The following is a 27,584-nucleotide window of genomic DNA, read 5'->3' on the forward strand; positions in this document are numbered from 1 at the left end:
TATTTTCATCAGCGTTTTCAGTACATTTCTCCAACTCCCTAATGATACGCTTTCCTTTTACAAAGGAAATGAAATGACCTTTACTCATTTAGGTACGATGAAACAAAAGTTCATTTTTTTCCTAATATTCTTGTAAACTGATGTAAACCATATTAGACACGTTGTTTTTCAGATCAATGATTAGGTCAACAGTTCAGTTATTTTTTAAAGAAGTTGACAACCTGAGGATTTCTGTTTCCTCAAATTAAAGTTTCCCACTGCCCCAGAATGACATACGAAAATTTATGCATAATGGAGAACAGGGTTGTATTTCACTGAATATTTTTGTTTTGGCTGAGCAATTAAAAAAAGAATACATGCTTCTTTATGCTGATGAAGGGCTTTCAAGCAAATAAACTCACCTTCACAGTTCAATCCAGTGGCATCAAGAGAGAAGCCCCTTTGGCATTCGCAGCTGAAGCTTCCAGGGGTGTTCTGACAGATCCCTTTGGCTCCACAAAGCGAAGGCTGAGACCCACACTCGTTGTTGTCTAGGGAAGCACAAAGAAAGGGGAGTGTCAAGCTTTCTAATTATTCTGCGATTTTAACTTCACCACTACATGATGTGTAGCAGTCTGATGTTCATGATTTAAAAGTAGCATTTGAGGGGAATTTATGCCAGAATTGACTGTCGCATTAAGAGTAAATGTGGATAAGGGGTACGATAGGTATAATCTTTTTTTTTCTTTCCTGTGTTCGTTTTATTTCTTTTTCTATTGTCTTTTTATTTCTTTTTCTGAATTAATGCAAACGTTCTAAGAAATGATGAGTATGCAACTAAGTGATGATATTTTGAATTACTGATTATGTTTGTTGATGTTTTATTTTGTTTCTTATTTAACTAATAAATAAATTTTAAAAAAAGAGTAAACGTGGAAAGAAAATGTTAAGAGACTGCACATTAGAATACATTTTGGGGCAAATCTGGACATGATTTTAGGTAATATATATATATAGGCTGAAAGGCTCTTAACATATATGTCTTCTTACATGAAACAACTCCAGTATATTACCATGATCTCAATTATAGTGAGCCTTTAAGTGTATTTTATCTGCATGTACCTGATCATATTTAGAATGCAACCAAAAGGCAGCGCTTAGAACATAGCGACTGCACATGCTTGGGTTACAGACGCCTTTTTCCCTTTGCTTACTGACCATGTGAAAAATAAAAAGTCGAAATCTCTGAAACATTCCTAATAATCTATATCATTAGCAACTTTTTGGACCCCTCACTAGGAGGCATTGGTTCTAAACATAGCGGGAATAATGGCCCAGTATTTATCACTTTGAGTACAATTTTTCTTCATCTACCCAAAACCTGTACAACCTGTGACTCAGTCTTACCAATACAAGCAGTGTGATGCTGCGTGAAGCCTGGGGGGCATTTACAGGTGAAACCGCCGAGGGTGTTAACGCAGAGGAACTGGCAGTTATGTTGTTTGGTTTGACATTCATCGAGATCTGAAAATAAAGAGAGGCTGTCAACAAGCAGAGCGGTTGTCTGGCCATGCATCCAGTCTCACAGCCCACGGGCTCTCTCACACGTGTTTTGTCTGGATTTTTGCAGGAAGTTTTATAGACTTCCATATGCATTTGGAAAGCAGTAGCTCTTCGCATACTTAAACAGCAAAAATAGCATGGGCTACTACGATAGACTGGTTAAGGGTCTGCATTGCATTACACAAGGTTTTCTTAAAATAAGAAAGCGAATATCTAAGTCACAGTGGTTCCTATGAGCTGTTCTCAAAGATTATGGTTTTTACATTTAATGCAATTTTGTCCATGGCTGGTTACTTGTTCCTATTAAAGATGAGATACAATAAAAATCAAACAGAATCTGGAACTTGATGAAGGTTCTAAGACAAACATGGAGTCAGATTTTCCAGATTGAAATGAAAACACCATTATTAATACTAGAGGAAGCAAAGCTGTAGCCTCTATAATGCCAGTCATAAATGATAAGCTATAGCCTCTACTAATAGAAAACTCGAAATTTGATGTATTTAAGTGTCAGGTTACACTGACACTTAAATTGGGAAAATGTAATCAAAATTAATTTACCAAGCAATATAGGATGTAAACAGGACTAATTTATTATTTAATAGCTTAAAAACACACGGTTTAATGCCACTCACTTATAAACCATGTCTAAAATTAAACTGACCTCTATTTTTTGTTCACTAGACATGTCCAAGAGAATAGCTCCACTTGCTATTATTTTAATTTTATGTATTTCTTGGAAATAAAGCCCCATTTCATTGAGAATAATCTATATTTCAAACCTTAACAGGACAGGACTTGCTCAGTCCATTAATTTCATAGTGATGAGACTATCATAAACCTGAATATGAGTAGTGTAGGACAACTAGTTTATTATCTAATTTAGCTTGGTAAATAATTGCATAAGCAAACCATCTGTTCTACCCATTCACTTTCAACCCTGAGCAGTTAATATGTAATAAAGATAGCTTAGACCAATGAAATTTCGGAGAGGCAAGCAAAAAAAAAAATTTCATTTATTTGTTCCAATCTCTTACACCTTACCATAATTGCATTTTTTTAAAGGTATGTTGCTTGCCATAACAAGCACAATATCATCTTTGAGGGGTTAATTCTCTCTGCCTCCATCATGAGTCCTTTGGTAATAAAATGAATAATAAAATGGCCAATAGGAAGGTGCATCTTAACGAAAGTGATGCAAATGGTGAACTCCCTATATTCCAGCATTTGAGGACAAGGCCATGCTGTGGCGGCCACCCTCACCTTTGCAGGTCTTGCCGTCATCCTGCAGGACGTACCCACGCGGGCAGGAGCAGCGGTAGCTGCCCTCCGTGTTCTTGCAGATGAAGCTGCAGGGCTTCGGGGACTGGGAGCACTCATCAAGATCTACACGGAAGGGGCGTGAAGGTTAATGCCCCCATTCAAAGACAGAACCAGCCTCTTCCCTCCCTCCCTATTGTCGCCTCTTCCTTCCCTCCCTATTGTCACTTCATCCTTTTCCCTTTACTTCCGCAACTTAAAATGGAAAACAATCAGAGAGACAATGCACGGACTATTTTTCCCTCAAGTTACACATTGGTTTACTTTGTCGATCTGTTTACAGTCCTTGGATGAAGGCGGCAGTAGCCAAATAACTGCCGGGGTTCAAAATAATCCACCAAATTCTTTATATTAGTGTTCTTTGGTTGGCAACTTAGATTACCCAGATCAACTTAAAACCAGAATGGTTTTGTTTTGGACACATGGATGGGATGTTAGAGGTTCCCTTAACTGGTGCTCACTGAGCGTGGACGGTTGCACATCCATGCTGATCCTCCCGGACCCTCCCACGTGCCTGCCCCTTGTTCTCTGGCTCAGGCCGTGGCCTTCTTCTTTGGGTTGGCCTTTATCCCCTCAACCCCTCTGTGACGACGGGACAGGCTGGCTGTGCCACTTGACCAGAACGCAGAGCTCCTCTCAAGGCAGCCCCTGCCCGCAGCCTCCCCACTTCCTTCAGTCCAGAGCTGGTCCCAGAGCCGGGGTGCAGCCAGCCCTGTGGCTCTCACTCCCTGCCCCCGCCTCGGAGGCAGCCCCCGCCCATCCTGTGAGTCGTCCCCCGGGGGATGTGCCATCTCCCTGCGACAGCTCTGACTGGGAGCAACGTCGCCATTTCCTCTGTTAAGATATACCGACTAACCAAACCCCAACGAATTTAAAAGGGTTGAAATCATACGAAGCATATTCTCTGATCATAATGGAATTAAACTAAAGGTCAATAACCAGAAGATAACTGTAAATCTCCACTTGGCAATCGAAGGATGTTCTAAATCATCTTCAGGAAATTAAAAAATATTTTTCATTGGACAAAAATTTAAATGTATTCCAAAAGTTGTCAGATACAGAAGCATTTAGAGGAAAATTTATGCATTTTCTTTAATGCTTATGTTAAAAAAGAGAAGGGTTTCAATAATCTAAGCTCCTACCACAGGAAACTAGAAAAGGAGAGGCAAAGATAAATCCAAAGCAAGAAGAAGAAAAAAATAGAGGGCAGATATAAATGAAATTTTAAAAAGAATAGAGAATACCAGTGAACCCTAATCTGGTTCTTTGAAAAGATCAATAAAATTGGAAAAAAAAAAAAAAAAAGATAAACCGGCTGGTGCCCACGGCAGGGGGAAGCTCCTGACCGGCACACTAGGTGCATTTACCTCCATGCCCTGTCGTCCCTGCCAGGTGACTGGAGCCCCTCTGGCAGTCAGTTTGGTGGTTCTCACTTTTTGTGTCAGGTGAACTGGTTATTGACATTATATAACTGAAAGGAAAACCTTCTGGCTGATAAAATGTGAAGGAGAAGGGAGGCTCGTTTTCTTTAACGCAAACTAAGTTGAAGGCTCTGGAAAGACTTCAATAAACTGCCACAGAATAGTGTGGATATGAAAAAACATTACATTAGCAAAGGAAATTGTACAAATGTAGGTTTTTGTGCTGACATGGTTTGCGACTGGAAATTGCAGATTATGTTGAATAAGTATACTTTATGCAAACAAAGGTTGAGGAGCAAGCGAAACGCATTCTCTCTGTGTGTGCACAACCGCAAATCCACAATCAAAAGGCTTTATCAAAACAAGGACCAAACATGCATTTATATGTTTAACACTGCAGTATAAAATGCTGAGAGTATAGTTTTCTCATTTTTGCATTTCCCTGATAGGAGAGACGTCTGCGAGCGGCACAATGTGGCTCCCCCAGAGCGGGACAAGAGGACAGTCCCGATGATGCTGAGCATCCTCTTAGTAGGAGCAGTGGCATCTCTGCCCTAAATGCACATTCCCAGGGCCCAGAGTAAAGGAGCTCTGCGGACAGCAAGCGACTTGGCGGGGGAACGGCGCTGTGGGGCCGCGGGGTGGGTGCCCGCCTTACCTGCGCACGCGGTCCCGCTGAGGTCCGCGCCGTAGCCCACCTTGCAGAAGCAGCGGAACGAGCCCACCGTGTTGACGCACTGGCCGTGCGTGCAGAGGTTTGGCAGGACCTTGCACTCGTCAATATCTGCGGGCCGGACAGACAGACCAAATGGACGTTAGTGCACATGCAGCAGAGAACCACTGGTTAGAAACCAAGGGAAAGGAAGGAACCGAGATGAGGCAGCTAGGGACCAGTCTTCAGAATCGCGCTGGGATACCTGCTCGTCGGTCAGATGAGTGGACAGCATGGGAAGGAGAGAGAAATAATCTGAAGTTGTGGGAAAACATAAATAATGAAGACTAGGTTGAAAGCCTTAAGACTATTCATTTTGTCATCTAAGTATGAATTTTTTTTTGGGGGGGGCGATGGAATACAGAAAGTTACTTTTTTGAAGTTCAACTAAATGGAATGGGTGATAGTTTTCCATGGATTAGCCTCGACTTCTCACTGTATTAGACTGTGAAGAAAGAGTTTCATTAGCAAAGAAAGCGTGATTTCTTTGTTAATGAAATCTGTACAACAATGGAGGAAACTGGTATCTTTTAGGACACTGGTATATTAATTTATTATATAAAAATGAAAAGTCCTACTCAATTATGAGACTTGCTAATCTATAAATATGTTGCAAACAGAACGAGTACCTGTGCATACTCAAAACAAACAGTATTTATTTAAATAAAGCAAGCATAGTGGCCTTTGGGGACAGATAGACCGACAGACATGTTCCATTCCTGAGCCCATCCCTTAAAAAGGGTGTGATTCTGGGCAAATTACTTATTCCAGCCTTAGGTTTGTGACCCACTTTCCTGATTTGCTAACATGGGAATAAATCCTCTCTCTCAGGTTCTACGTGAAGATCAAATCTTTCAAAGTCACTAAAGCACGACAAAAAGCATTCTCTCCATATAAACAGACACACAGATATTTCAACCATTTTGCCTTCCCCCCCCCCCCCCCCCCCCCCACTTTTCCTTTAAATTAATCGGAATCAGGGAAGCTGCTGACACGCATGAATCTCTCACCTCTCCCGTCGGTGGTGTAGCCTGGACCGTGCGGACAGAGCTTCTTGTACTGGGCAGTTCCGGGAAGCGGGCAGAGCTCACACTGGTGTCCCCAGCCTCGGCCACCGTCACAGCAGCACTCTGACTTTGTCACCAGGTTGCGGCTGCTGGATGCCATCTGACACATGGTTTGCAGGACCTCTGCGAAGCAGAGTCCCTGGCGATTGTCTGAAACGACGGAACAGAAAATGAGCCGAAGTGTCTGGGGATGGATGCTTTTCATTTTCTTGGTTTTCAAATTAAACAGGGCAATCAACACTTCTCCCTTCTTAGCAATTATTTTTTAAAAGAGAAGTATTCCTTCATAGAGATGGACACACTGCTTAAGACAGTGTGATGATTTGAAGATTTTGTTGGAGGTAAGTTCATAGAGCACGCCTTCACTTTATATAGCTTATAAATTTGGCAGAAAGTGATGCTACTACTTTAGAAAAATATTTTTTTTGGGGGGGGGATGTTTCTTCAATCCATCAGTAATTAAATGATAGTTCATTATCATCCTGTAGAATCCAAATGAATGGGAAATCAAATGATTTTTCTTTAAATAAATAAACCAGTATCATGATTTGTTTTAAAAAAGCAAATTCTACACTATGTTATGAGCTTGTTACATTGTCAACCTAATCTCTTGTTTGTTACCTCTAAAAAAGTGTTCCACCATGTGAACTAAGGAGAGATTTCATTAATAAAAATAAAGGGATTTCCTGGTAAAAGTAAGGCAAATGCATCTTAAATGTGGATTTAGACCCATACAGTTAGACTGTTAATAAAATGAATAGAAAAATATACTTTCTATGTGGGTTATCTTCTCTAAGTCAAGTCCAGGGTACCTTGCAAAACCTGTTCTTTTGTGCCAAATCAAATGAGTCTAACAGCTTACGAAGCATTCCTTTTTGTTGTTTGCCTTAATTTTATCCCATTATTTTATACTTGTTCATAATTAACTAAAAAGTTTGTAGAATATATATTTTAACATTAAAATCAAATAACACCTGAGATTTTTATTTGCCACATGAAAAGGGTTTGTAAAACATTTTCCTGTGTCATAAAATAAAAATTAACCTCCACTGCATTTTCGAAATGTGGCATTTACTTTGCATTAATATCAGTGGAGCTTACCTCACATCATAAATGTTTTCTCTTGGAATTAAATCATCCCCTGATGTCAGTTTTACTGACTCACTGACGTCCCATTTTCCACAGAACTTAATTAATCTTAATTTTTGGATTCTGCCCTGAGAGATTCTATTTTACATTACACATAGGGAATCATATGACACACACACATGCACAGATATGTCACTTTAACAGACGTGTGACTTCAGAAAGAGGGATGTGGGTTACTCAGGCTGAGGAATCTATTTAGCGGACAAGGACATGGGTAGAGAGAGCTCTTCTATGATAACGACGTCATGGAAGAAATGCCTTAAAAACGAAATAAAATATACTTGTATGTCCACTGACCCAGGCATTCGGTGCCCGACGAACTCGACTGGAAGCCTTCGTTGCACTCGCATCTGTAGCTCCCGATCATGTTGACGCAGCGCCCGTTCTCACAGATCGCTGGCCTGGCCCGGCACTCGTTCTCATCTGCAGAGGAGGGACGGGCACAGTCAGAGCTAAGACTCGCGCCTATCGGGCCGCCTCCTGTCTAAAACGACCCCACCAGGACACTCCTGGGATGGGATAAGAACGAGCCACACGCGGATACTGATTCACTCTTAACCTTTCAGATGGGCTCTTTCGGAACGCAGTGCTTTTTCTCCTTTTTTTTTTTTTCCCTGTGGGGATGGGGTGGCGTTTGATGGCGAGTTGGAAAATCTGTATGCAAAAGGGCGGTGTTGGGGCTCAGTCTATGTGACCAGAGTGCGAGGCGGGTGTGGGACACTGGTGGGGGCAGCGGAATGCAAAGCTGCTCGGGCCAGGGACAAAGGACATGCCCCTGACAGGCTTCCAGCAGAGGCCCAGGAGCAGCTGCGGTGGTGCCAGGCTGGTGAGGAGTAAATCAGCGCATTACAACAAACACACTTCCCTAGAATTCCCCATATCCTACTCATCACGCCCATCTGATATATTGTACATTTTCTTGAGGTTTTGCAGTTATTTTGTTGGAAACCTATGAGAGCTCTAGTGATTGTATCTTTTTGATAAATTGTTCCTTTCATCTTAGCACTTTTTCTGTTTGAATCTTAAATTTTCCTGATATTTCTTTTGCTACGTCCTTGCTTTTTCATAGCATCTGCCGACTCCCTTTCTTTCAGTCTGTCTCACATTGTCACGTAGGTGCATTTCTTGGAAAAAGCACACCAGAGGATTTACAAAGAAGTTCTTAAAATATTTTAAGAAAAGTTTAACTTTTCACCGGAAATTTAATTGTTTATATCATGACTACTGACAGATCTGGATCTCCTTGCCTGTCATTTTAAATTGTGTTTTAATTACATGTGCCAGGTCATTTCCCCCCATGTCTTGATTTTTTTTTTTTAGATCAGTCTAGTTTTCTAGGCTCTACTTCCCCCCAATTCATGTTTGTAAAGCTGTCCACCCTCTTTCTATTCCTTTAGTGGAATAGAATTAAATAATTCTATTAAATAATTTTGATACACACTCTTAATGACAACTTCTCCATTAGTATCAAGAAGTACGTGTTTTTAAAGCTTCTGGTCTTGGCCAAAATACCCCTGGAATGAATTTAATTTGCTCTCTCCCCATGCTACCTTCCATGTTTGTCTCATTGAGGAATTTTTGTTTGCTAGAAATATTTTTTCACATCTGCGATAAACATCTACTTAGACTACGTAATGAGATTTACTGTTGTTTTTTTTTCCTTTACCATCGCTTGATGTATACTATTACCTACTGTCACATTAATTAAAAAAATAGAGGATGGAGTTTAGTAATTATTTCAGAAGGTATGTGGATGGTAAGTAAGCTAAATGCTTTCATTTCTGACAATGCCTTTCTTTTGCTTGTTTTCACACTCGATTGGGTATAGAATTTCAGTTCAAAACTATTTCCCTTACAATGTTTTAAAAGTATCGCGCTGTTGTTATCTCTTCCTTGGTTGCTGTTCATTTGTAGGAAATCTTATTTTTCTGCTGCTCTTAATGTTCTGAAATTCATCATTATGTGCCTTGGTGTAGATATTTCCCCCTTTTTAGGAAAAAAACTTACGAAATTGTTAAGCATACACAAAACTAGCGAGCTAAATTGTAGATTTTTTAAAACAGTCATTTCTGTTGTTTCTAGAATCTGAGGCTACAAGGTCTGCCACTTTAGTTTGACTCTAACCCTAATTAACGTCGCTTGCCTTTATTTTGATTTGCATTTTATTTGTCTCAATTCGGTTGTTATTTTTCTAGAGAAGGGCTCAGGCTGCCTGAGCGCCTCTACATTTTATGATGTATAATGGAGCTTTTATCTTAGATTACTTTCGCTTTACTGCCCTTGGCTCAGAGAATAACTAAGAGAAACTGGAAAAAAGAGCCTGATGTCTTTCTACTTCATAGGTAGCTTTCTTTTTCTTCTTGAATACCTATAGATTTTTTCACCCTCCTTTTCTGTTTTACGTTTTCTGGCTGCTGTTGAAATCTGTAACTGCACTGGGGTATATCTTACTGGGATGTTGCACCGCCTATCTAATTCTGTTTCCCCTTTCTATCCTTTGATGCCTCGTGGACTGCATGATTGCCAATCATTTACCCCTTCACTGTCAATAAGACAACTGTCAGATGCTTGCTTCCCTCTGCCTACTCCACGCCTATTCCTGAGCAAGGCGACATGCTAGCCAGAAACTATACAACCTGGACAGGTCTCATTTTAATATGGGACTCAAATCTCCAATGGATACCTTCTACTTCCCTACCCATCCCACTCTACTTCCTATCATGTCCATGCCCGCATTTCCAAGCCGGCCCCTATGCGCTGGGAAGATAACTCCCTCTCATCAGCCTGTGCTCTCACTTTCAACCTTTCATCCTTTTATAATGGATGAACTATCTTTGTTTTTTCTTAAAAGCAGCCCTTCCAACTTGTACTCTGGATGCGCTTCCAGGATTTCACGATTATCCCTTACCGCTCTCGATCCCTTTTCAACGCACCCTTCTCCACAGCATACAATCTCTATTAACTTCCATCTTACAAAACAATCTCCTCTCCCATTCGCATATTACCCTGCAGCTACTGCACAATTCTTTGCTCCCCTTCAGGGTAAAATTTATTGAAAGATAAATCTCCAGTTGCCATTTTCACTTTCTCACCTCTGATTCTTTTTTTAAAGGATTATTTTTATGGAGCAATAATCACATACATAGAGTCCAATCGTATTATAAAATCAGTGGCTCACAACATCATCACATACTTGTGTATTCTTCACCACGATCATTTTTAGGACATATGCATCACTCCAGAAAAAGAAGTAAAAAGAAAAAACTATACATTCTATGCTACTTACTTCTCCTTCTCACTGACCACTAGTATTTCAATCTACCCAATTTTTTTATCCCTTATCCCCCTCCCCCAATTACTTATTTATTTTTATCCTTATTTTTTTTTTTTTACTCATCTGTCCATACCCTGGATAAAAGAGCATCAGACACAAGGTTTTCACCATCACACAGTCACACTGTAATAGCTGTATCACTGTACAATCATCTTCAAGAAACAAGGCTTCTGGAACACAGCTCTACAGGTCAGGTGCTTCCCTCCAGCTACTCCAATACACCATAAACTAAAAAGGGACATCTATATAATGCATAAGAATAATACCCAAAATGACCTCTCAAACTCTATTTGAAATTTCTAAGCCACTGAAACTTTGTTTCATTTCTCTCTTCCCCCTTTTGGTCAAGAAATCTTTCTCAATCCCATGATGCCAGGTCCAGGCTCATCCCAGGAGCCCTGTTCCACATTGCCAGAGAGATTTACACCCCTGGGAGTCATGTTCCACGTAGGGGGGAGGGCAGTGAGTTCACCTGTGAGTTGGCTTAGAGAGGCCACATCTGAGCAACAAAAGAGGTTCTCTGGGGCTGACTCTTAGGCATTATTATAAGTAGGCTTAGCTTCTTTGCAGGAATAAGCTTCATAGGGGCGAGCCCCAAGATCAAGGGCTCAGCCTATTGAATTGGTTGTCCCCACTGCTTATGAGACAATCAGGAATTCCCCAGGTGAGGAAGCTGAATATTTCCTTCTTTCTCTCCAGGCTCTCAAAAGGGACTTGGCAAATACTTTTTTATTCTCTGCCCAGATTACTCTGGGATATATTGGAGCATCTGATTCTTTCTTAATCCATTTATTCCCCTCATCTGAAATTGCTTCTGAGAAGGTCAACAAATTTACTTATCAGTCTTTACCTTATGCTGTATCTCAGGAGCACTGAACACAACCAACCATACCTTAAATTTCTTCAACAACCTGCTCTTTCAACTTTTATGATATCACATCCACCTGTATAACATTGTTTGGCTGGCTACCCTTTTTCAGTCTCCTAAATATTTTTAGTTACTCTAAATATGGAAGTAACTGCTGCTTCTACTTGTCAGTCTTCTCTTCTAGCCAAGCCTATGATTTTACAGATACCTTATTTGCCAGCAACTATAAAGCTCCAGCAGATCTACCACTTAGAAAGCTAATATATGTGATCCAAATGTATTTCAAACAGAACTCTTATTTTTCTGCTCCCTTAACCAAACCTCCTTCTTCCAGGCTTTTCCATAGCAGTCAATAGTATCATAATGTAATCAGATATTCAGGTAAAAACCCCAGGAATTAGCTTGCATACCTTCCTTCTTTCATCTGTCATTTCCAGGCAATCCACCAGAGCAAGTTCTATTGATTTTCTGTAAAATATATTCTGAATTCTTCACTCCTCTTCTCCACTGCTCTGGCCCGAATCTGAGTCTCCTTGGCTTCTCACCTAGATAATCACAACCACCACCCAAAGGAAACGCCTGCTTCTGCACATCTAAAATGCACCACCAACACAGCAGCCAGGCACCTTTAACAGCATCAATTAGGTAATAACAACAACTGACACTAACTGAAATTTTACTTTATGCCAAGTGTTATTTTAAGGGCTTTACATAAACTCACTAATTTTACTTCTCACAACTCTATGAGGTAAGGGTTCTTGTTATTCCTACTTGTTTTTGGATGAGGAATTTGAGGCACAGAGTTAAACCAACCAGTCTTAGGTCACAAAGCTAGTAGATACGAAACTGGATTTCTCATATTCATAGTTCACTCCACGGCCCACACTCAGAGGCACCTGCTGTGGTAGTCAGATTCAGGTGTCAACTTGGTTGGTGAAGGCACCTAGTTCTATCGCTGTGGATATAAGCCAATGGCATGGGGACCTCATCTGTTGCTGATCACATCTGCAGTCAGCTAGGAGGTAACTGACGCAATGAATGATGTTTGATTTCATTGACTGGATGCTTCAATGAGAGACTCAATGTAGCACAGCCCAAGGAGCTCAGCATACCTCATCTCCGCACTCGCAGCTCAGCCCAGGCCTTTGGAGATGCAGAAAGGAGTCACCCCGGGGAAAGTTGTTGGAACCCAGAGGCCTGGAGAGAAGGCCAGCAGAGATTGCCCTGTGCCTTCTCATGGAAGAAAGAACCTCAGTTGAAAGTTAGCTGCCTTTCCTCTGAAGAACAATACATCAAGTAAATAAATCCTCTTTTACTGAAAGTCAGTCCATCTCTGCTGTGTTGCATTCCAGCAGCTAGCAAACTAGAACACCTGCCAAAATGCACAAAGCTTACACCCAACCTGCCTACATAGCCCTTGGCTGCCCCTGGGACTCACTTTAGACCACGCTCGTGCTGGCACAAGCTCCGGCTGCACTGCCCATCATTCCTGCCTTAGGGATCTTTCCTCCTGCTGGTTTCCCAATGATTTATTTATTTATTTTTAATTTTCAGGTAATTTAGGTTCAGTGTGGCTCTGAGTAAAGCTCTTTAAGTCTTGAGATCTAGTGGCTGCTTCTTCCCTTCTTTTCCTGACTGACCTCTAGCAGCCTCCATGTCTAGGAGAAAAGTTTATTATAAAGACCTAAAGAGCATGCCACTTTGTTTTCCCCTTTAAATTCTACCTATCCTGACACTGCAACATTGAACTAGATTTCTACAAAAACATTCCCTACCCCTCTCAGGTACCTAATACAATCTTTCTAAAATGGGACAGTTACCTTTAGAGAAATCTGTACCCTGCCAAAGTCTATAAAGAATGCTATTCCCTCAGCATCTTCTGCATTTTTGGTTGAAATGTTATAGTATTTGAACCATACACTTTAGAATTTGCAGTTGTGGCTATATCCTTCTTTAAACTACGGTAGTTTAAGACACTCCACCCACATATCTTAAATCTTCTAGGGAATGGAGTAAGGTAACACATTTTATTCCATAATCTCATTTATTAATTATTTTTAAATATCTCCCTCCATTTATGTATATGTGTATCTACATCTATACATACATACATACACAGAGGCAGATACGTGATATGGACATTAAAAGGAATTTTGTTTGGAAAATTGTTATTTTTTCTTTTGGAGTACATGCGCTGGGACTTGAACCCTGGTCTCCTGCATAGCAGGTGAGAATTCTACCACTGAACTAGCCATGCCCCTTCATTATCTTAAAAAATAAAGCTCTTGTCTCTTCAGCTCCTTTTCAAAATGTATTCTCTTGGCATTTTCATTAAAATATAAGATAGAGGTAAAATTCTTCTATTCAGTAGATTTCTCCATTCTTTTATTTATTCATTTAAGAAATAATTGCCAGGCCACAATATGTTACATGGTCAGGTTTCCATCTCTGATTAAGTTCACTGTTTTCTTTACAGAGATTTTAGCTTTTCTTTAATTCCCTAGCCTACAATACTTTTAGCTTCTATTGCAAATGACATTTTGTGGTAATTTTGTAATATTCCAATTTCATGTGTTCAGCATTTTTATTGATTTGTGATTTTATCTTTCATCCTCACATTTGCAAACACTTTTTATTCATAATATTATTTTGTCTGTTTATTATGGATTTTCTAATTGTAAAAACATGTTGCCTACAAAAAGTGAAACTTGCCTACAAAATGTCCTATCAAAACAAATTCTGCAGAAGTTTCAGTTAAGAACATAGCATAATGAAAAGCTTGAGGATCAAAAAAGTTTCAGAACCTGCAACTTTTGTAACATTTTTTAAAAAGAAAAATTACAGATGTATAATGCTGCCCTGGGTATCTTCTCTGAAGGCCTAAGTTTACAGGGTCAGAGAATATTAGAGCTAGTCCATTCCCCCCCTGTCCGGCACAAAATCACATAGACTTAGATTAAGTTTCTAACTGTATAGAGGAGGAAACCGAGGCATGGAGAATTTAAGCCATTTTCCAGTTATCCAGGTCATTTATGGCAAACAAAGCACCAGAAAACTGAGCTCTTAACCTGATCACAATAGCTATTCTTCTTCCCAGGAAATTCAGTGCAACGTAAAATTCAGCTAGTTACAAAAATAAGAATCTTTTCAGGCCAAAAATTCAAACACATTTCTATGTGAATATTTTAGCCAGATTAAATTCAAACACCTATATATACTCAGATAAAAGAGAGGAATGCACATGAATCTCCTGTATAGTAAGAAGACAGTCTAGTGACCAAGTTCTATTTCTACCCTTCCATCCATGCTCACACCTGTCCTGTGCTAGATTTTGAGGAACGGCCATTATTCTCTGCGCATGGCTTAGGAGTCCAGGTGAACGTTTTGCTTTACAGAGAGACCCTGGAAGAATAGCATTTTTGTAAGTACTATGTAACCAAACCTCTGACAGGGTCTAGCTTTAACTTTAATAAGCAGTGTATCTGAATGAAATATCTAATAATAGGTTGGAAGAAACTATGAAAATCCAATCAGAATCTGATGAGTTGTTGGATACATTTTTAGGCTATTTTTTTTTAACTGCATCTGGAATTAGGAATTCACTCTTTTGTAAAAAATTAAAATTGACAGATAAGGTTAAATTCATTATAGACCACTAACCTCTAATCTCAATCATCTTCCCTGGAGATAATCCCTCCTCTGAATCGGAGTTTATCCTTCTAAACCGTTCCCTATGTATTTACTTGCTTGCATATGTACCTAAAGCAAGCATATGGTATTATTTATAATTGTATTTCAAACATAATGACTTATTGTATATATTTTTCTGTAGATAGATGCTTAGCGTCTCTGTATCAGTGCCAGCTCGTGCATACACACCCTGGTAACTGTTGTATCATGTTTTAGAGCACGAACGTGCCACACTTTATGAAGCCATCCTCCTGGCGAACATTTAGACTGTCACCTAATTTTGTTGTCATTGTTACTACAGACAAATTATAGTGAACAACTCTGTTTTTCTCTTCTTGTGTAGATTTACATTTTTAAAAACAGCTTTACTGAGGTGTAATTTACATGCCATGAAATCCCCTTGTTGTAACTGCACAGCTCGGTGACGGTAAATTGTAGAGCCATGCAACCAACCACAGTCCAGTTTCAGACCCTTTTCATACCCCCAAAGATCCCGTCATGGTGACACACCCCTCCCACTGCCAGTCCCAGGTAACTGTAGATTAATTTTTATAAAGTCATATTCTTCTTTTGGAATTTTTCCCCAAATGAGAGATGATTAGTCATATTCAAAACCCTTTAAAAAACTGTGTAGGGACTGGAGGTGAGGGCAGGAGAGACAGATTGTTAATTAAGTGAGGGCGGTCATCTGTCTTCAGGAAGGAAGACAGGGCAGGGCGTGGAGACTCCCAGTGACAGCACTTCTCGAGGGAAGCTCTGGGAAATGAAAAGCAGCAGCTGTCACCTGCTTACATGGTATGAGCATTCGGCACGTGTTATAAAATCACAGCATTTTAACATACCCAGTCACCTTAGGGATCTAGCCCTCCCTTCCCCCTTACAGATCAATTAACTAAGGTCCCAATATGTTTTAAAAATTATGGCCAAGGTAACGGAGACCGCAGCCCTCCCGGCGGCCCCCAGCACCCCACCTGTGCATCCCTCACCCCCCACCCCCAGCGCCCCACCTGCGCGGCCCTCCCTGCGGCCCCCAGCGCCTCACCTGCACAGCCCTCCCCGCAGCCCTCAGCGCCCCACCTGTGCATCCCTCACCCCCCTGCCCCCAGCGCCCCACCTGTGCGGCCCCCCCCGGGCCCCCAGCGCCTCACCTGCACAACCCCCCCTGCCCCCAGCGCCTCACCTGCACAGCCCCCCCCACCCCCAGCGCCCCATCTGCACAGCCCCCCCCCCCCGCCCGGGCCCCCAGCGCCCCACCTGCACAGCCCTCCCCCCCCCGGGCCCCCAGCGCCCCACCTGCATAGCCCCCCCCCCCGCCCGGGCCCCCAGTGCCTCACCTGCACAGCCCCCCCCCGGGCCCCCAGCGCCTCACCTGCACAGCCCCCCCCCCCCGCCCCCAGCGCCTCACCTGCACAGCCCTCCCCATCGGGCCTGCGCACCATCCCAGGTGGGCAAATGCACATGAAGGTGCCGATCAGGTTCTTGCACACCATGCCTCTAGACTCGCAGTCGTGCAGTTCCTCCGCACACTCATCCACATCTGCGCAGAGTTTTCAAGAGGAAAAAAACAAAAACAGGAAAGTCAGGAGCAGGCTGAGGCCTAGCACTTTGAAGTCTTTCAGTCTTCTTGCTCTTAAGATGAAATCTATTTGTGTGGCAGGGCAAGGGGGAGCCCCGTCTTTCACAACGGCTGGCGTTATTTCCAGTTCTGTGACAGTTTCAGCCTTGGTCCTAACGACAAGAAGTTGGGGAAGGGGCAATCTTAAAGAGAGCCCAGGAGTGTCACGATGGGGGGTGGGGCGTGACGCCTGGGTGTAGAAACCGACTGGCATAATGCTGTCATGTTGTATTTCTCTAAAGTTCTAGAAGAAGACAGCAGCTGACTGTGCAGGCATTCACATAACCCCCAGGTGCCGGAGGCAGCGGGAACTTTCCCTTACCTTTGCACATCTTCTGGTCCTCCCTGAGGGCATAGCCAATGGGGCACGTGCATTCATAGGAGCCAAAGGTGTTCATGCAGCGGAAAGCACACAGCAGTGGGTTCTGGGCACACTCGTTGATGTCTGCTCAGAGAAACGGGCAGCTGCTAAATAGGTGCTGATGTCTTTACTTAGCAGTCATGCTGGCATGGAGGACTGAAATAAACCCATCCTCCCACAAATAGCAGCTATAAACTCTAAACAAAATACAGGTGCCTGAGGGATCTGGAGGCTGAGCCAAAAGTAAGCAGTGTTTTTTTTTTGAGTTTGAAATTCAGGGCAAGCAACCAGTGTCAAGTTTCCCTTTTTTTTTTTTTTAATTACCCTGAGGGCAGCCAGCCACAGTCCTGGCAGTAGCAGCATCTGGCTGCTAAGTCTCCAACAGAAAACTTCCTTACCTTCTGTCCAGAGGATAGCAGAGAGGGGATCTTGGGATGACCAGGGAATCTGGGGTGACAAACACTCCAGAGAGGACCAGAGAAAGAGAAACACTAATTTGTGTATGTGTGCATAAACTAAGCCCAAGTTGTTGCTTGAACAATGCATGTATGGGGCAAAACCAAGAGGCTGGCAATTAGGGTTTAAACAACAGAGCTACAATCTGAGCCACCTCCCACCACACATGTGACAAACTGCTATCGGGTCTACCCTCGTTAATGACCTGTTAAAAACAGAGCTTCAGTATTCTTTGGAGGAACATAACTGAATCCAGAATGTATATTTCTCAATACCTAGGGTCATAATCCAAAAGTAATTGATGTACTGAGGAGCCAGGAAAATGTGACCCAGTTTCATGGGAAAGATATTTAACACACGCCAACTCCAGGGTGGCCCAAAAGCTGGAATTATCAGACAGGGGCTTTAACGGAGTTACGGTACTACGTTTACTTAGGTAAAGGAAGATACACCTGTAATAAATGCGCTCGTCAGCAGAACGCCAGGACAACATAAAGACTCAGATACGAGAGGACACCGTCTGTGCCACAAAATCATGCTTAAGGAAAGGACACCACTTGCCTTCACAGTTCATCATGGGGCCCGGCTCGAAGCCCTCATTGCAGTTGCATTCAAAACTCCCAATAACGTTGGTGCAAGTGCCATTCCCACATGGGTTGCCAATGGAACATTCGTCGGTATCTGGAAAAGAAAAAGGAAGTTTTGCTGTAACAGGTGTGTGCCCAGGAGTCACACACTCACAGCCCCCCCCCCCCCATTTCCAGGGTCTGTGAGGGGCACCTGTGAGTCGTATAAGCTCCCCATCTTGGCTGGCCCTTGCACAAGGCAGTGGAGGGGGGTACGGTGAGAAGGATGGAGGCTGCCATGCCCGGAGCCCCTGGGCACAAGGGCAGGTGGTGAAAGTCATCAAGTAAAACTTGTCTCTCCCCAGTTAGTGGGTTTTCACCACTGTACAACCTGGATGCATCAGCTTGTTTATCTGGTTGAAGGCAGAGAGGCGGCCGCCCCTTCTGTCTTCACATAAACCAGGCTGGACTGGAAAGTGGAGGCGTGGAGAGGACACAGCCATCACCGCCCACTCACCCTGGCTTCGTAAATCCTGTCGGCACCCAGGGAGCCCGGGAGACCTCTGGCCAAAAGTGAAACACGAGAACAGGACTTTAAAGTTGGGTGCTGTGGAGGCAGCACTCACCCACACAGCGCACTCCAGTGTAGTCCAGGTTGTAACCCATGGGGCATTCACAGCGAAAAGAGCCATCGGTGTTGATACACTGACCATTTGAGCAAATGCCCGGGCTCTCAAGACATTCGTTGACATCTGAAAAATGGAATTTTCCACGGAGTGTCTCTTATCAATAGGCAGCCACCACTGCATAGTCAACAGGCTTAAAGCTCTTGACACACATAAATATGTCTCTGCCAGAGATATGTAGAATGTATTTCATATATCACAACATAATCTAATGATAAACACAGCATATATGTCATGAAATATTGTAATGTGTGATGCAGTCATATCAGCAGGATTTATAAAAGAGATCTATGATGACATTCACATAAGAGAAGAGGAATAAATGATACCCAACCACACCTTCACGCGTGTCATGGAGACTCGGGACTGTTCCGTGGCCATAAGGACACAAATCCTGGAATGCAACTACAGGGTAAAATACAAACCTTCTGTTACTGACGAGTCTTAACTATCAGAGAATTTAAGAACTGCTTCATAATATACATGGATTTATATTGAATTATGTTTTTCATCTACAAAGTGGTCTTTAGCAACAGTGGGCATGTCTGGAGAAGACAGCCTGTGTTTGCCCTGCCAGGTGCTTCCTCCTGAGCAGCCGGCCAGCACCCCCTGCCCGACACACACACAGGCCACCCCAAACCTAGCGCTCAGACCAGCTCTGAGCTTGCTGGGAACAGACCTACAACCCCCTACTCCCCACCCCACACACACTGTGGGAGGATATGGTTCTCTTCCTGAAATTAGCCACCATGCTGACCCAGCATCTCAGAATTTTACATGTCATTCTGAGAGCTTCAGCCTGTGATGTGCGTAGGGGACTCACGCAGGAATGTGGGACATAATTTTTATTCCCTCCTTGCATCTCCTGCCCTGCACCTCTCAAAATTCATTCTTTTGCAACCGAGAGAATAAAACAATAAATACTAACCTTGGGGAAATACGGACTCACGGGGTAACTCTACCTGACCTTGCACATGTTCTAGTTAAAGGCTGAAAGAAGCCCCACAACCTAGGTTGCTCACTGGACCATCAAAGCTTATACTTGAGGGGATCATTTCATGCTCATAAATATTCAGAAGTCACATGGTCTAGCTGTCTTCAGGCAAACACTTAAAACTGGTGCTGAGTAGCGTCTTAGGTCATGACCTTACCTTCGTCGTCTTTGGGGCACAGTTCACAGGGGTCCCCCCAACCCTCTCCTGGCATCTTACTACAGCAGCATTTGGCTTTTGTGGTGTTGAATGCCTTGGGCACGGAACACTTTCCATTTTCAAAATTTGTGAAGCAGAAGCTCTGGCGAGTATCTAAACAAGACAGCAGACATTACAGGGCTCCTTACAGGGCTTTTGAGAAGATGGAATAATTTGTACATAACTATGCTCCCAGCAGAAAACTCCTCATAGGCAAAACACAAGACGCCGATTAGATTAGCAGTTAAAAGACAGGTCTGGAAATCCCCAATTGCTGATTCTATGCGCCAATTTAAACCTACCTGCCTATGAAATTGCATTTGATTATTAAAATGCTAAAAATATTTCTATTAATGTGCTTAGGAAAATTAGGAAAAACTATGCTCAACACCAAAATGATTTCCTCAAAGAACCTTTCTTTTTCACTGTTTCATTATGGTCTAGCAAAAACAAAAATCCAACTTTGAGGAAGTTAAATCACACCGAAGCCAACCCATATGCCAATATGTGAAAATCTTATATAAACCCCATCAATAAAATGAAAATGGTGAATGAGGATAAGTTTTCTGCTAGATAAAATTTTAAAAAAGTGTAAAAACAGCCTCAACAGTTCAAAGTACCTTAAAAATCATCTGGTGCATATGTATACTCGAGACGTATATTTTAAACTCATATACGGTGTGTTTACTATAGACATTCACTTTGTGGCGGCAAACACTAATGTCATGATTTCCTTTGCAACCCTGAAGTTTCTAAGGGCCGACGATGACAGGGAACTGTCACTCCAAGGCTTACCAAAGCATCTCCGTCCATTATCAGACAGTACAAAGCCAGGGGGGCAGATGCACTGGAATCCCCCTGGGGTATTGGTGCAGGAACCAAAGAGGCAGATGTTAGGGTCTTCATCACACTCATTTATATCTGAAGAAGAGCAGGGAAACTTGTTAATTTAATCAACTCAATGATCTGATATTTAAAAATAACTCACTGTAAATATTTAATATGAAATAATTATGTTATGAATGTTTGACTTATTCATCAAAGTAAACTATTATATGTTTCAAGCTTCAAAGATTGCAACTACTTTTAACCAATTGTGTTAAAATTATGTATGTTGGAATCTCCCAAGTCCATCAACAGTTCTTCGTGCTTGATCCCTGGTAGCATACGACCACTTGCCTACTGGGCATAAGAGGTCAATGCCACCACAAATCACAATGTCAGCATGGCCAAAATGTCCACCCTCACTGGTCTCACTCTCAGCAATTCAAGTTGGGACCCTGGAGTCACCCCTACTTTCTACCGTGCCCCCCTCCCTACCCATGGAGCAGTGCAGCTTTGTCCCACCTCTTTAAGACACCCAGAACCCATGTGCATCTGCCACGGGGTACTGCAGGCCCCTGCGGTAACTGACCGCTGCATCTCCCCTCCCCGCGCCTCGTCCCGTCGCCACCTCGCCTGTCTTCGAGAACAGGTATTGGAAAATCAGATTTGAAAATCAGTGCCTAAAGAACTAGAGGAAGGAGGATTTATTGTGAGAATGTTACCATTCATCCATTAAAGAAAAAAAAAAAGGTCCCTTAAAATAAATAAGAACTCCTTCCCGAGTCTTTTTTGGCCATTTTTCATGAAAAGTGCCTACTTTATGGGTCATTTGAATGAACTGAATAGAGACTCCACTAGGCTCTACGAGAGTGTCTAGAATTTAAGCAGACTCAATCTTCCATTTGTATGTGCAGAGTCTCTTAATGAATGCGTCACCGCACACATCTTCTTAAAAAAAGAAGAGAGGAAATGCCGCTGCGCCTGCGCTGCCCGTAGGTTCAACTTACAAGTGGAGCCCCCATTCAGCGCCCCACGTGCTCATGCTTCCTGCCTTTTCACGTGGTCCCCCTGGGGCCTCTGCTTCTGATGAGAGCAATCCAGAACCTCATGAATCCTCCGTGACTGACGGCCCTCCCCGACACGCGACCCTGTCACCAGCGCCCGAGCGTCTGGCCCGCCTCCACGACAGGGTCCGCTGCTTCCGTTAAAATCTTCAGGAAGCGCATCTCCTTAGCAAACCTGCGTTACCCAGTGGGAGGGGCTGCGTTTCCTGTTCCCAGGCCTCAGGAAGGCGCCAAGGGCTCATGGCTGTGTCCACGGAGGTGGCATGAAGGTGGATGCACACGTGGGCACGGTATGTGGGTGCGTGGGCACGGTGCATGGGTGTGTGGGTATGTGGTTGTGTGGGCTTGGTGCATGGGTGCACGGGCATGGTGCGTGGGCACGGTGCATGGGTGTGTGGGTATGTGGTTGTGTGGGCTTGGTGCATGGGTGCACGGGCATGGTGCATGGGTGCGCGGGCACGGTGCATGGGTGTGTGGGTTTGGTGCATGGGTGCGCGGGCACGGTGCATGGGTGTGTGGGCACGGTGCATGGGTGTGCGGACACAGTGCATGGATGTGTGGGTGTGTGGGTTCAGTGCATGGTTGTGCGGGCACGGTGCATGGGTGTGTGGGCATGGTGCATGGGTGTGGGTGTGTGGTCTTGGTGCATGGGTGTGTGGGCACAGTGCATGGATGTGTAGGCACGGTGCATGGGTGTGTGGGTGTGCAGGCACGGTGCATGCGTGTGCGGGCATGGTGCATGCGTGTGTGGCATGTGCAAGGGTGCATGGACACGGTGTGCAGGCTCGTGGGCACATGTGAATCTGTGTGTCAGTGTGGGCATGGGTATGCCAGGGAGCCTTTGACCCAAGAAGACCTGACAGAAGGGATTCCCGCTGGAAGGAAATGTTCCCATGAAGTGAGTTAATCAGAGTCTGATATTAAGAGGAACAAAACAGTGGCTTTGCTGACAACGGGTAAGGAAAGCAGAACAAGCCTGACATTGTAACCCCTAACTAAATCCACAGACAGACTCTTTCACTAAGAAAAAAGGCAGGGGTGCCTATCCGATTCCAAGCAGCATTTGTACTGTGCCTTCCCTGCTGGTGGCTGATGCAGTCATACAGGGATGATCACAGGAATGACGAATAATTGACATTAAGTAGAAAGAAAATGGAAGAAAGAAAAGATCTCGAGCTCTCCATGAAACACTGCCCAAAGATGAATCTAGTACTATTATTTGTTATTTTTTGAGTATCAAAAACACTAGATAATCTTATAACAAACTAAACAAAACAGAAAAAGGAAGAAATAAATACCAAAGCAAAATGACTAGAGACACCCACAACATATTACGTTCTGATCTGAAAATTATGAAATCCTGTAAAGTCAGCTGTTACCCTCAGTCCTTTCATATGACGTGAGAGGCAGAAGCTGCACGGGTCTCTGGGTGGAAATCTGGCCGAGAGGCATGGTGTTAAAAAAACACTGCAGAACTCAGAGGCACACCCTCAGCAATCCTTTCCTATTAGAAAAACCACACTAAGATGCTGGTGCTTCTGAATTTCAACAAAGCTGTAAAAAACAATTTGTCTAAAACTGAAATAAAGCGAACTGTGAAAAGTCCCGCCTTCGTCATGTCCACCGCGCGGTTCTGGGACCCACTTTTGATGTGGTTTCCGTGTTCTGCGGGCTGGAAAAGTTTCAGCAGAAAAACATCTGTTCTGACAAATGGACTAATATTTTCTGTTTTGACATGAGGCCTTCCCAAGGAAAAAAAAAGTCTCGACAGCATTGTCAAGAATTTCTGCTTCGCTTTTCTAGGACTCTAGAAACGTTTCATAGCTGTTTCAAAACTGGTTGCCAAAGATTACAATTTTTGTAGACACTCTTGAAGTTCAGTAGAAAGTCTCTGTTGACATTTGGAAAAAAGATTAGAGGATACTGAAAATTCTCGGCCTAGCATAAGACTTCTGTTAATGAAAAATCCCACATCCTTCAGTTTTTTTATTCCCACCAGCCCACCTTTAAATCATTTCTGATGACTCAATAAAACAGAAAGAGGCAGTTGCAGGTTTAATTCCTTGGAGCAGCACGCCTGCGGTGGCTGGGGTTTAGTTTTTTCCGGTACCAAAGAGCTCCCAGAGTTCAGAATCAATGCGAGTCTTACCAATGCAGCGCTCACTTTTTACTTCGTACCCTGGCGGGCAGATGCACCTGAAGGACCCTTCCAGATTCTGACAGGTGCCCGGGGAACAGGAGCCAGGAAGGGCCACACATTCATTAGTATCTTTACAGAGAGAGAAGGAAAAAAAATGACTTCAACTATGAGCTAACTGTTGCATAGGTTTATTTGCCCATCAAATGAAATTAACATGAATTCAACTCAGAACCTCTGATCTGCCCAGAAATACTCTTCTGATATCTTGGATATTTCCCCTTCGGGAAGAAGTTAATGTTTCTTAATTTGTTTCCTTTGCCTACTTTTACTGAGGAAGGAAAAGCCTCAAACTGTGTTGCCAAGAAAACCATTACCTATCAGTCTTTCCAAATTGTTGTCATTTCTTCTACTAAAATTTCCCCTCATTTCTTATCTCAGTCATGTGATCAGCCTATCAAATGATGTGCAAACAGGTCGCAGATGGGGAGGCACGTCATTGATTTTATAAAATAAAACAAAGCACCATAAACACACCTACTGATTTTTCCAGACAATACTGCTTGTGGCTTGTATGCTTACCTATGCAGTTTTTGCCATCTGGAGTAAGTTCATAACCTTCATTACACAGACACTTGAAGGAGCCAATTTCATTAAAACACCGTCCATTTCTGCACACCTGGCCAAAAAAGGAACTGCACTCATCTATATCTGCAAGAAGACAAGAGTCAGCATCTTATAGAGAGCTCTCTCTTACACGTGGATGGCTTCACCAGCTGCAACATAAAACATGTTTATTGGCATCTATTTACCAAACCCTACATTATAATTGCTCATCCTAAATGCAGGCATCCCCAGGACCTCAGCCCCAGGGGCATATCTGCTATGGATGTAACACATAAACTCATCACCAGGTAAGAGTCTTAGGTTTACGATGAGACTTTCCACGCCTTCCAAATGAGAACTATTTCTTTTCACAGAGGCAAGGGGATATATGGGATTTAACTTGTCTGCCTGGCTTCTAGATTATTTACTTGGAGATCTGCTGAACACAGCCAAAGAACAAATAACTGAGACTATTAAATACAGGAAAACCAATGATAGAATAGCGCTAGAAATATATTTTGCTGACATGATACAAAATTTGAAAAGAGCACACCAAGAGTTGGGCTTTCAATGATGCTTAGGTTTAATTGTATTTGAGTGATTTCTTGGATTGTATGAAGATTCACTTTGATCAGAACTCTACCTTTCAGCTCTCCCTGGCTGTACAGGTCTGAGAAGCTATAGTTGTGAAGGTGAGAGTGTAATAAAACTAGCTCTGAAAAATGTCCACAATTGCAGATTTTTTTTGAAAAATAAAATTGAGAAGAACGTATGTTGGGTTAACTCAGGAGGCGGGGATGGGCTGGGATGGTCCCCTATTAGTAGGAAACCTGAGTTGCTCTCATACCCCTCACGGGGCCACGTGAATTAGATGCGGTTCCACTGTAAGGCACGTGCCCGGTGTCTGGCATGTGGGAAGCAAAAGTGACTGTGCATGCCTATTTCTCTTACTATCTCCACTAACCTGAGGAACCTCTCCCACTCATCATCAATTCTTATTTCAGTCATTCGTATATTTGTGTGGAGCAAAGGCTAAAACTGCATATCATTCCCAGAAGACAGTGTTATTTTCCACTGCCAATGTGCAGTTTTTCACAAACATATGAAACAGGTTTCTGAAGGCTGCCCTAGAAATCTTCTGGCATGCATTGCTTCTGAGGGAAAAGGCATCGCTGGCTACCAAAGAAGACTTAAAATGAGATTTTAAGACATAACATGATTAGAAGTTGGAGACTACCAGTATTTTGAATATAAAACAAGAAAGATCCTTATGAAGTAACTGCAACGATAATGAAACAATGACATTTTTAATCTCGTCTTAGAGATAAAAATATATCAAACTACAAAGCAATTTTAATACATTTAATTATCTTCTGATTGACCTTCTGCCCTACAATGACTGACTGACTGACAAAAGTGTTCAAGAGAGCAAACTCTTTTGGATTACTTAGGACCATACTATGCTTGAAATAACCAGTTCCTACATACCTTTTTGGAACAGATTTGCAATTTTAGGAACAAAATATTTTTTATTCCTTGGTTTTATTTTTAATTTCAGTACAATCTGGGAAAATGCAACCAGAGCTAAAAAGAACTGCCTGAAATTACTTACCCAGGCAGTCGTTGTTATGGGTGAGTTCGAATCCTGGGTAGCAGAGACAGTTATAGGAGCCCACAGTGTTTTTGCACGTTCCATTCCCACACGGATGTCTCTCACACTCATCAACATCTACAAAGAAACATCAGCTCGAAGTAATTATACTTTCAACCAGAAATTAAACAGTCCAGTAACTTTTTTTTTTCCCCGCATGGGCAGGCACCAGGAATCGAACCCAGGTCCCCGGCATGGCAGGCGAGAACTCTGCCTGCTGAGCCATGTGGCCTGCCCCAGCCCATTCACTTTTCACATATTTTTTGGCTACTAAATTACTTAGGTTTTCCTTGTCGAATAGTAAAAATCCATATTTATTTGAGGAAAACACATATCAGGGAGTGAAACGTCCAAATTGAAGACTATAAGAAAAGAAGTGCAGTTTATTTACAAGCACACACAGCACTCACTCAGAACTCAGCTAAGCAGCATCTTCTTAAGGGAGAAGTTCTAATGAACAGATGTGCTTGTCAATTACAGATAAACTCATCTTAGGAATATTAAGTCGTTCCATTAAACATTAGGAATACTCCCCCAGAAATTCACACAGCTTCATTTCATCAGCAAAACAAAGGTACATTTTAGTTTCCTTCATTTATGAATTAGTGGAATCCAAACTGAATGAGTCAACTAGAACCCAGTATTAATAGGCTTCCAAGAGAATGAATGAAGAAAATATTTAGCAGATGCGCTGTCACATCTCAGAGCAGACTCCCCAAACCAAGTTTTCCGGGCTGCTGCAACTCTACTGTGCAAAACACAGGTAATGTGCCTTCGGAAGGAAGCTCCTGCTCAGGGGGTATCACCACAGAGTCTGATGGGAAGAACTGTTATGATTTTGAGTGGATTTTCTCTATATGAATTTCTGAATCCTAAATGGCACAGACTTTTTTTTTTTTTTGCCAAATCATACTCTATTCCAGGGAGTACAGACAGAAGTGTGTAAGTGGCCATCCTCAGAAAGTTCTTGTGATTCGGGCCAGATTCTCTGTTTTGTTCCTTTGTATAAATACTACCTAGAGAACTTATCCTGCCTTCATGGCAGAGGGCAAAGCGGAGCTCTTAGGATGCAGTAGAAATATGACTTCAGTGTATATGGGTGGGAGCTGGATGAAACTAGTTCTGCAGTACTGAAATATGACTTGAATGTTTATGCAGATGGGAGCTTGATTATAATTTGCATTCTCCTTGCAAGGGCTTTAAGGAAATAGGCAATTAACAGTTGGATAAAGAAGAACATTTAAATTCTAATATCTACTCTTCCGTGAGTTTGGATTTAGGTCTCTAGGTCAGTTAGATTTTCAATCAGAAGCCTTCTGCTTTG

At 42.7% G+C, this 27,584-nt stretch overlaps 1 protein-coding gene across 1 annotated transcript in view; it reads right to left on the reverse strand.

Moving 5' to 3' along the window:
* Nucleotides 1–27,584, reverse strand: part of FBN2 (fibrillin 2) — a 260,472-nt gene that overhangs the window by 9,040 nt on the left and 223,848 nt on the right. Inside the window, exons 46-61 of the mRNA XM_077138319.1 lie at nucleotides 26,222–26,338; nucleotides 24,586–24,714; nucleotides 24,016–24,135; nucleotides 20,773–20,898; nucleotides 19,939–20,091; nucleotides 19,127–19,192; nucleotides 18,728–18,853; nucleotides 18,097–18,216; nucleotides 17,041–17,163; nucleotides 16,509–16,640; nucleotides 7,509–7,634; nucleotides 6,006–6,212; nucleotides 4,942–5,067; nucleotides 2,806–2,928; nucleotides 1,387–1,503; nucleotides 402–530 (exon numbers count right to left, since the gene is read on the reverse strand). Coding sequence (XP_076994434.1) covers nucleotides 402–530; nucleotides 1,387–1,503; nucleotides 2,806–2,928; nucleotides 4,942–5,067; nucleotides 6,006–6,212; nucleotides 7,509–7,634; nucleotides 16,509–16,640; nucleotides 17,041–17,163; nucleotides 18,097–18,216; nucleotides 18,728–18,853; nucleotides 19,127–19,192; nucleotides 19,939–20,091; nucleotides 20,773–20,898; nucleotides 24,016–24,135; nucleotides 24,586–24,714; nucleotides 26,222–26,338 — 2,040 coding nt within the window. The remainder of the gene's footprint in view (nucleotides 1–401; nucleotides 531–1,386; nucleotides 1,504–2,805; nucleotides 2,929–4,941; nucleotides 5,068–6,005; nucleotides 6,213–7,508; nucleotides 7,635–16,508; nucleotides 16,641–17,040; nucleotides 17,164–18,096; nucleotides 18,217–18,727; nucleotides 18,854–19,126; nucleotides 19,193–19,938; nucleotides 20,092–20,772; nucleotides 20,899–24,015; nucleotides 24,136–24,585; nucleotides 24,715–26,221; nucleotides 26,339–27,584) is intronic.

The sequence above is a fragment of the Tamandua tetradactyla genome, chromosome 20 (assembly GCF_023851605.1).
Source record: "Tamandua tetradactyla isolate mTamTet1 chromosome 20, mTamTet1.pri, whole genome shotgun sequence".
NCBI classification, from domain to species: domain Eukaryota; kingdom Metazoa; phylum Chordata; class Mammalia; order Pilosa; family Myrmecophagidae; genus Tamandua; species Tamandua tetradactyla.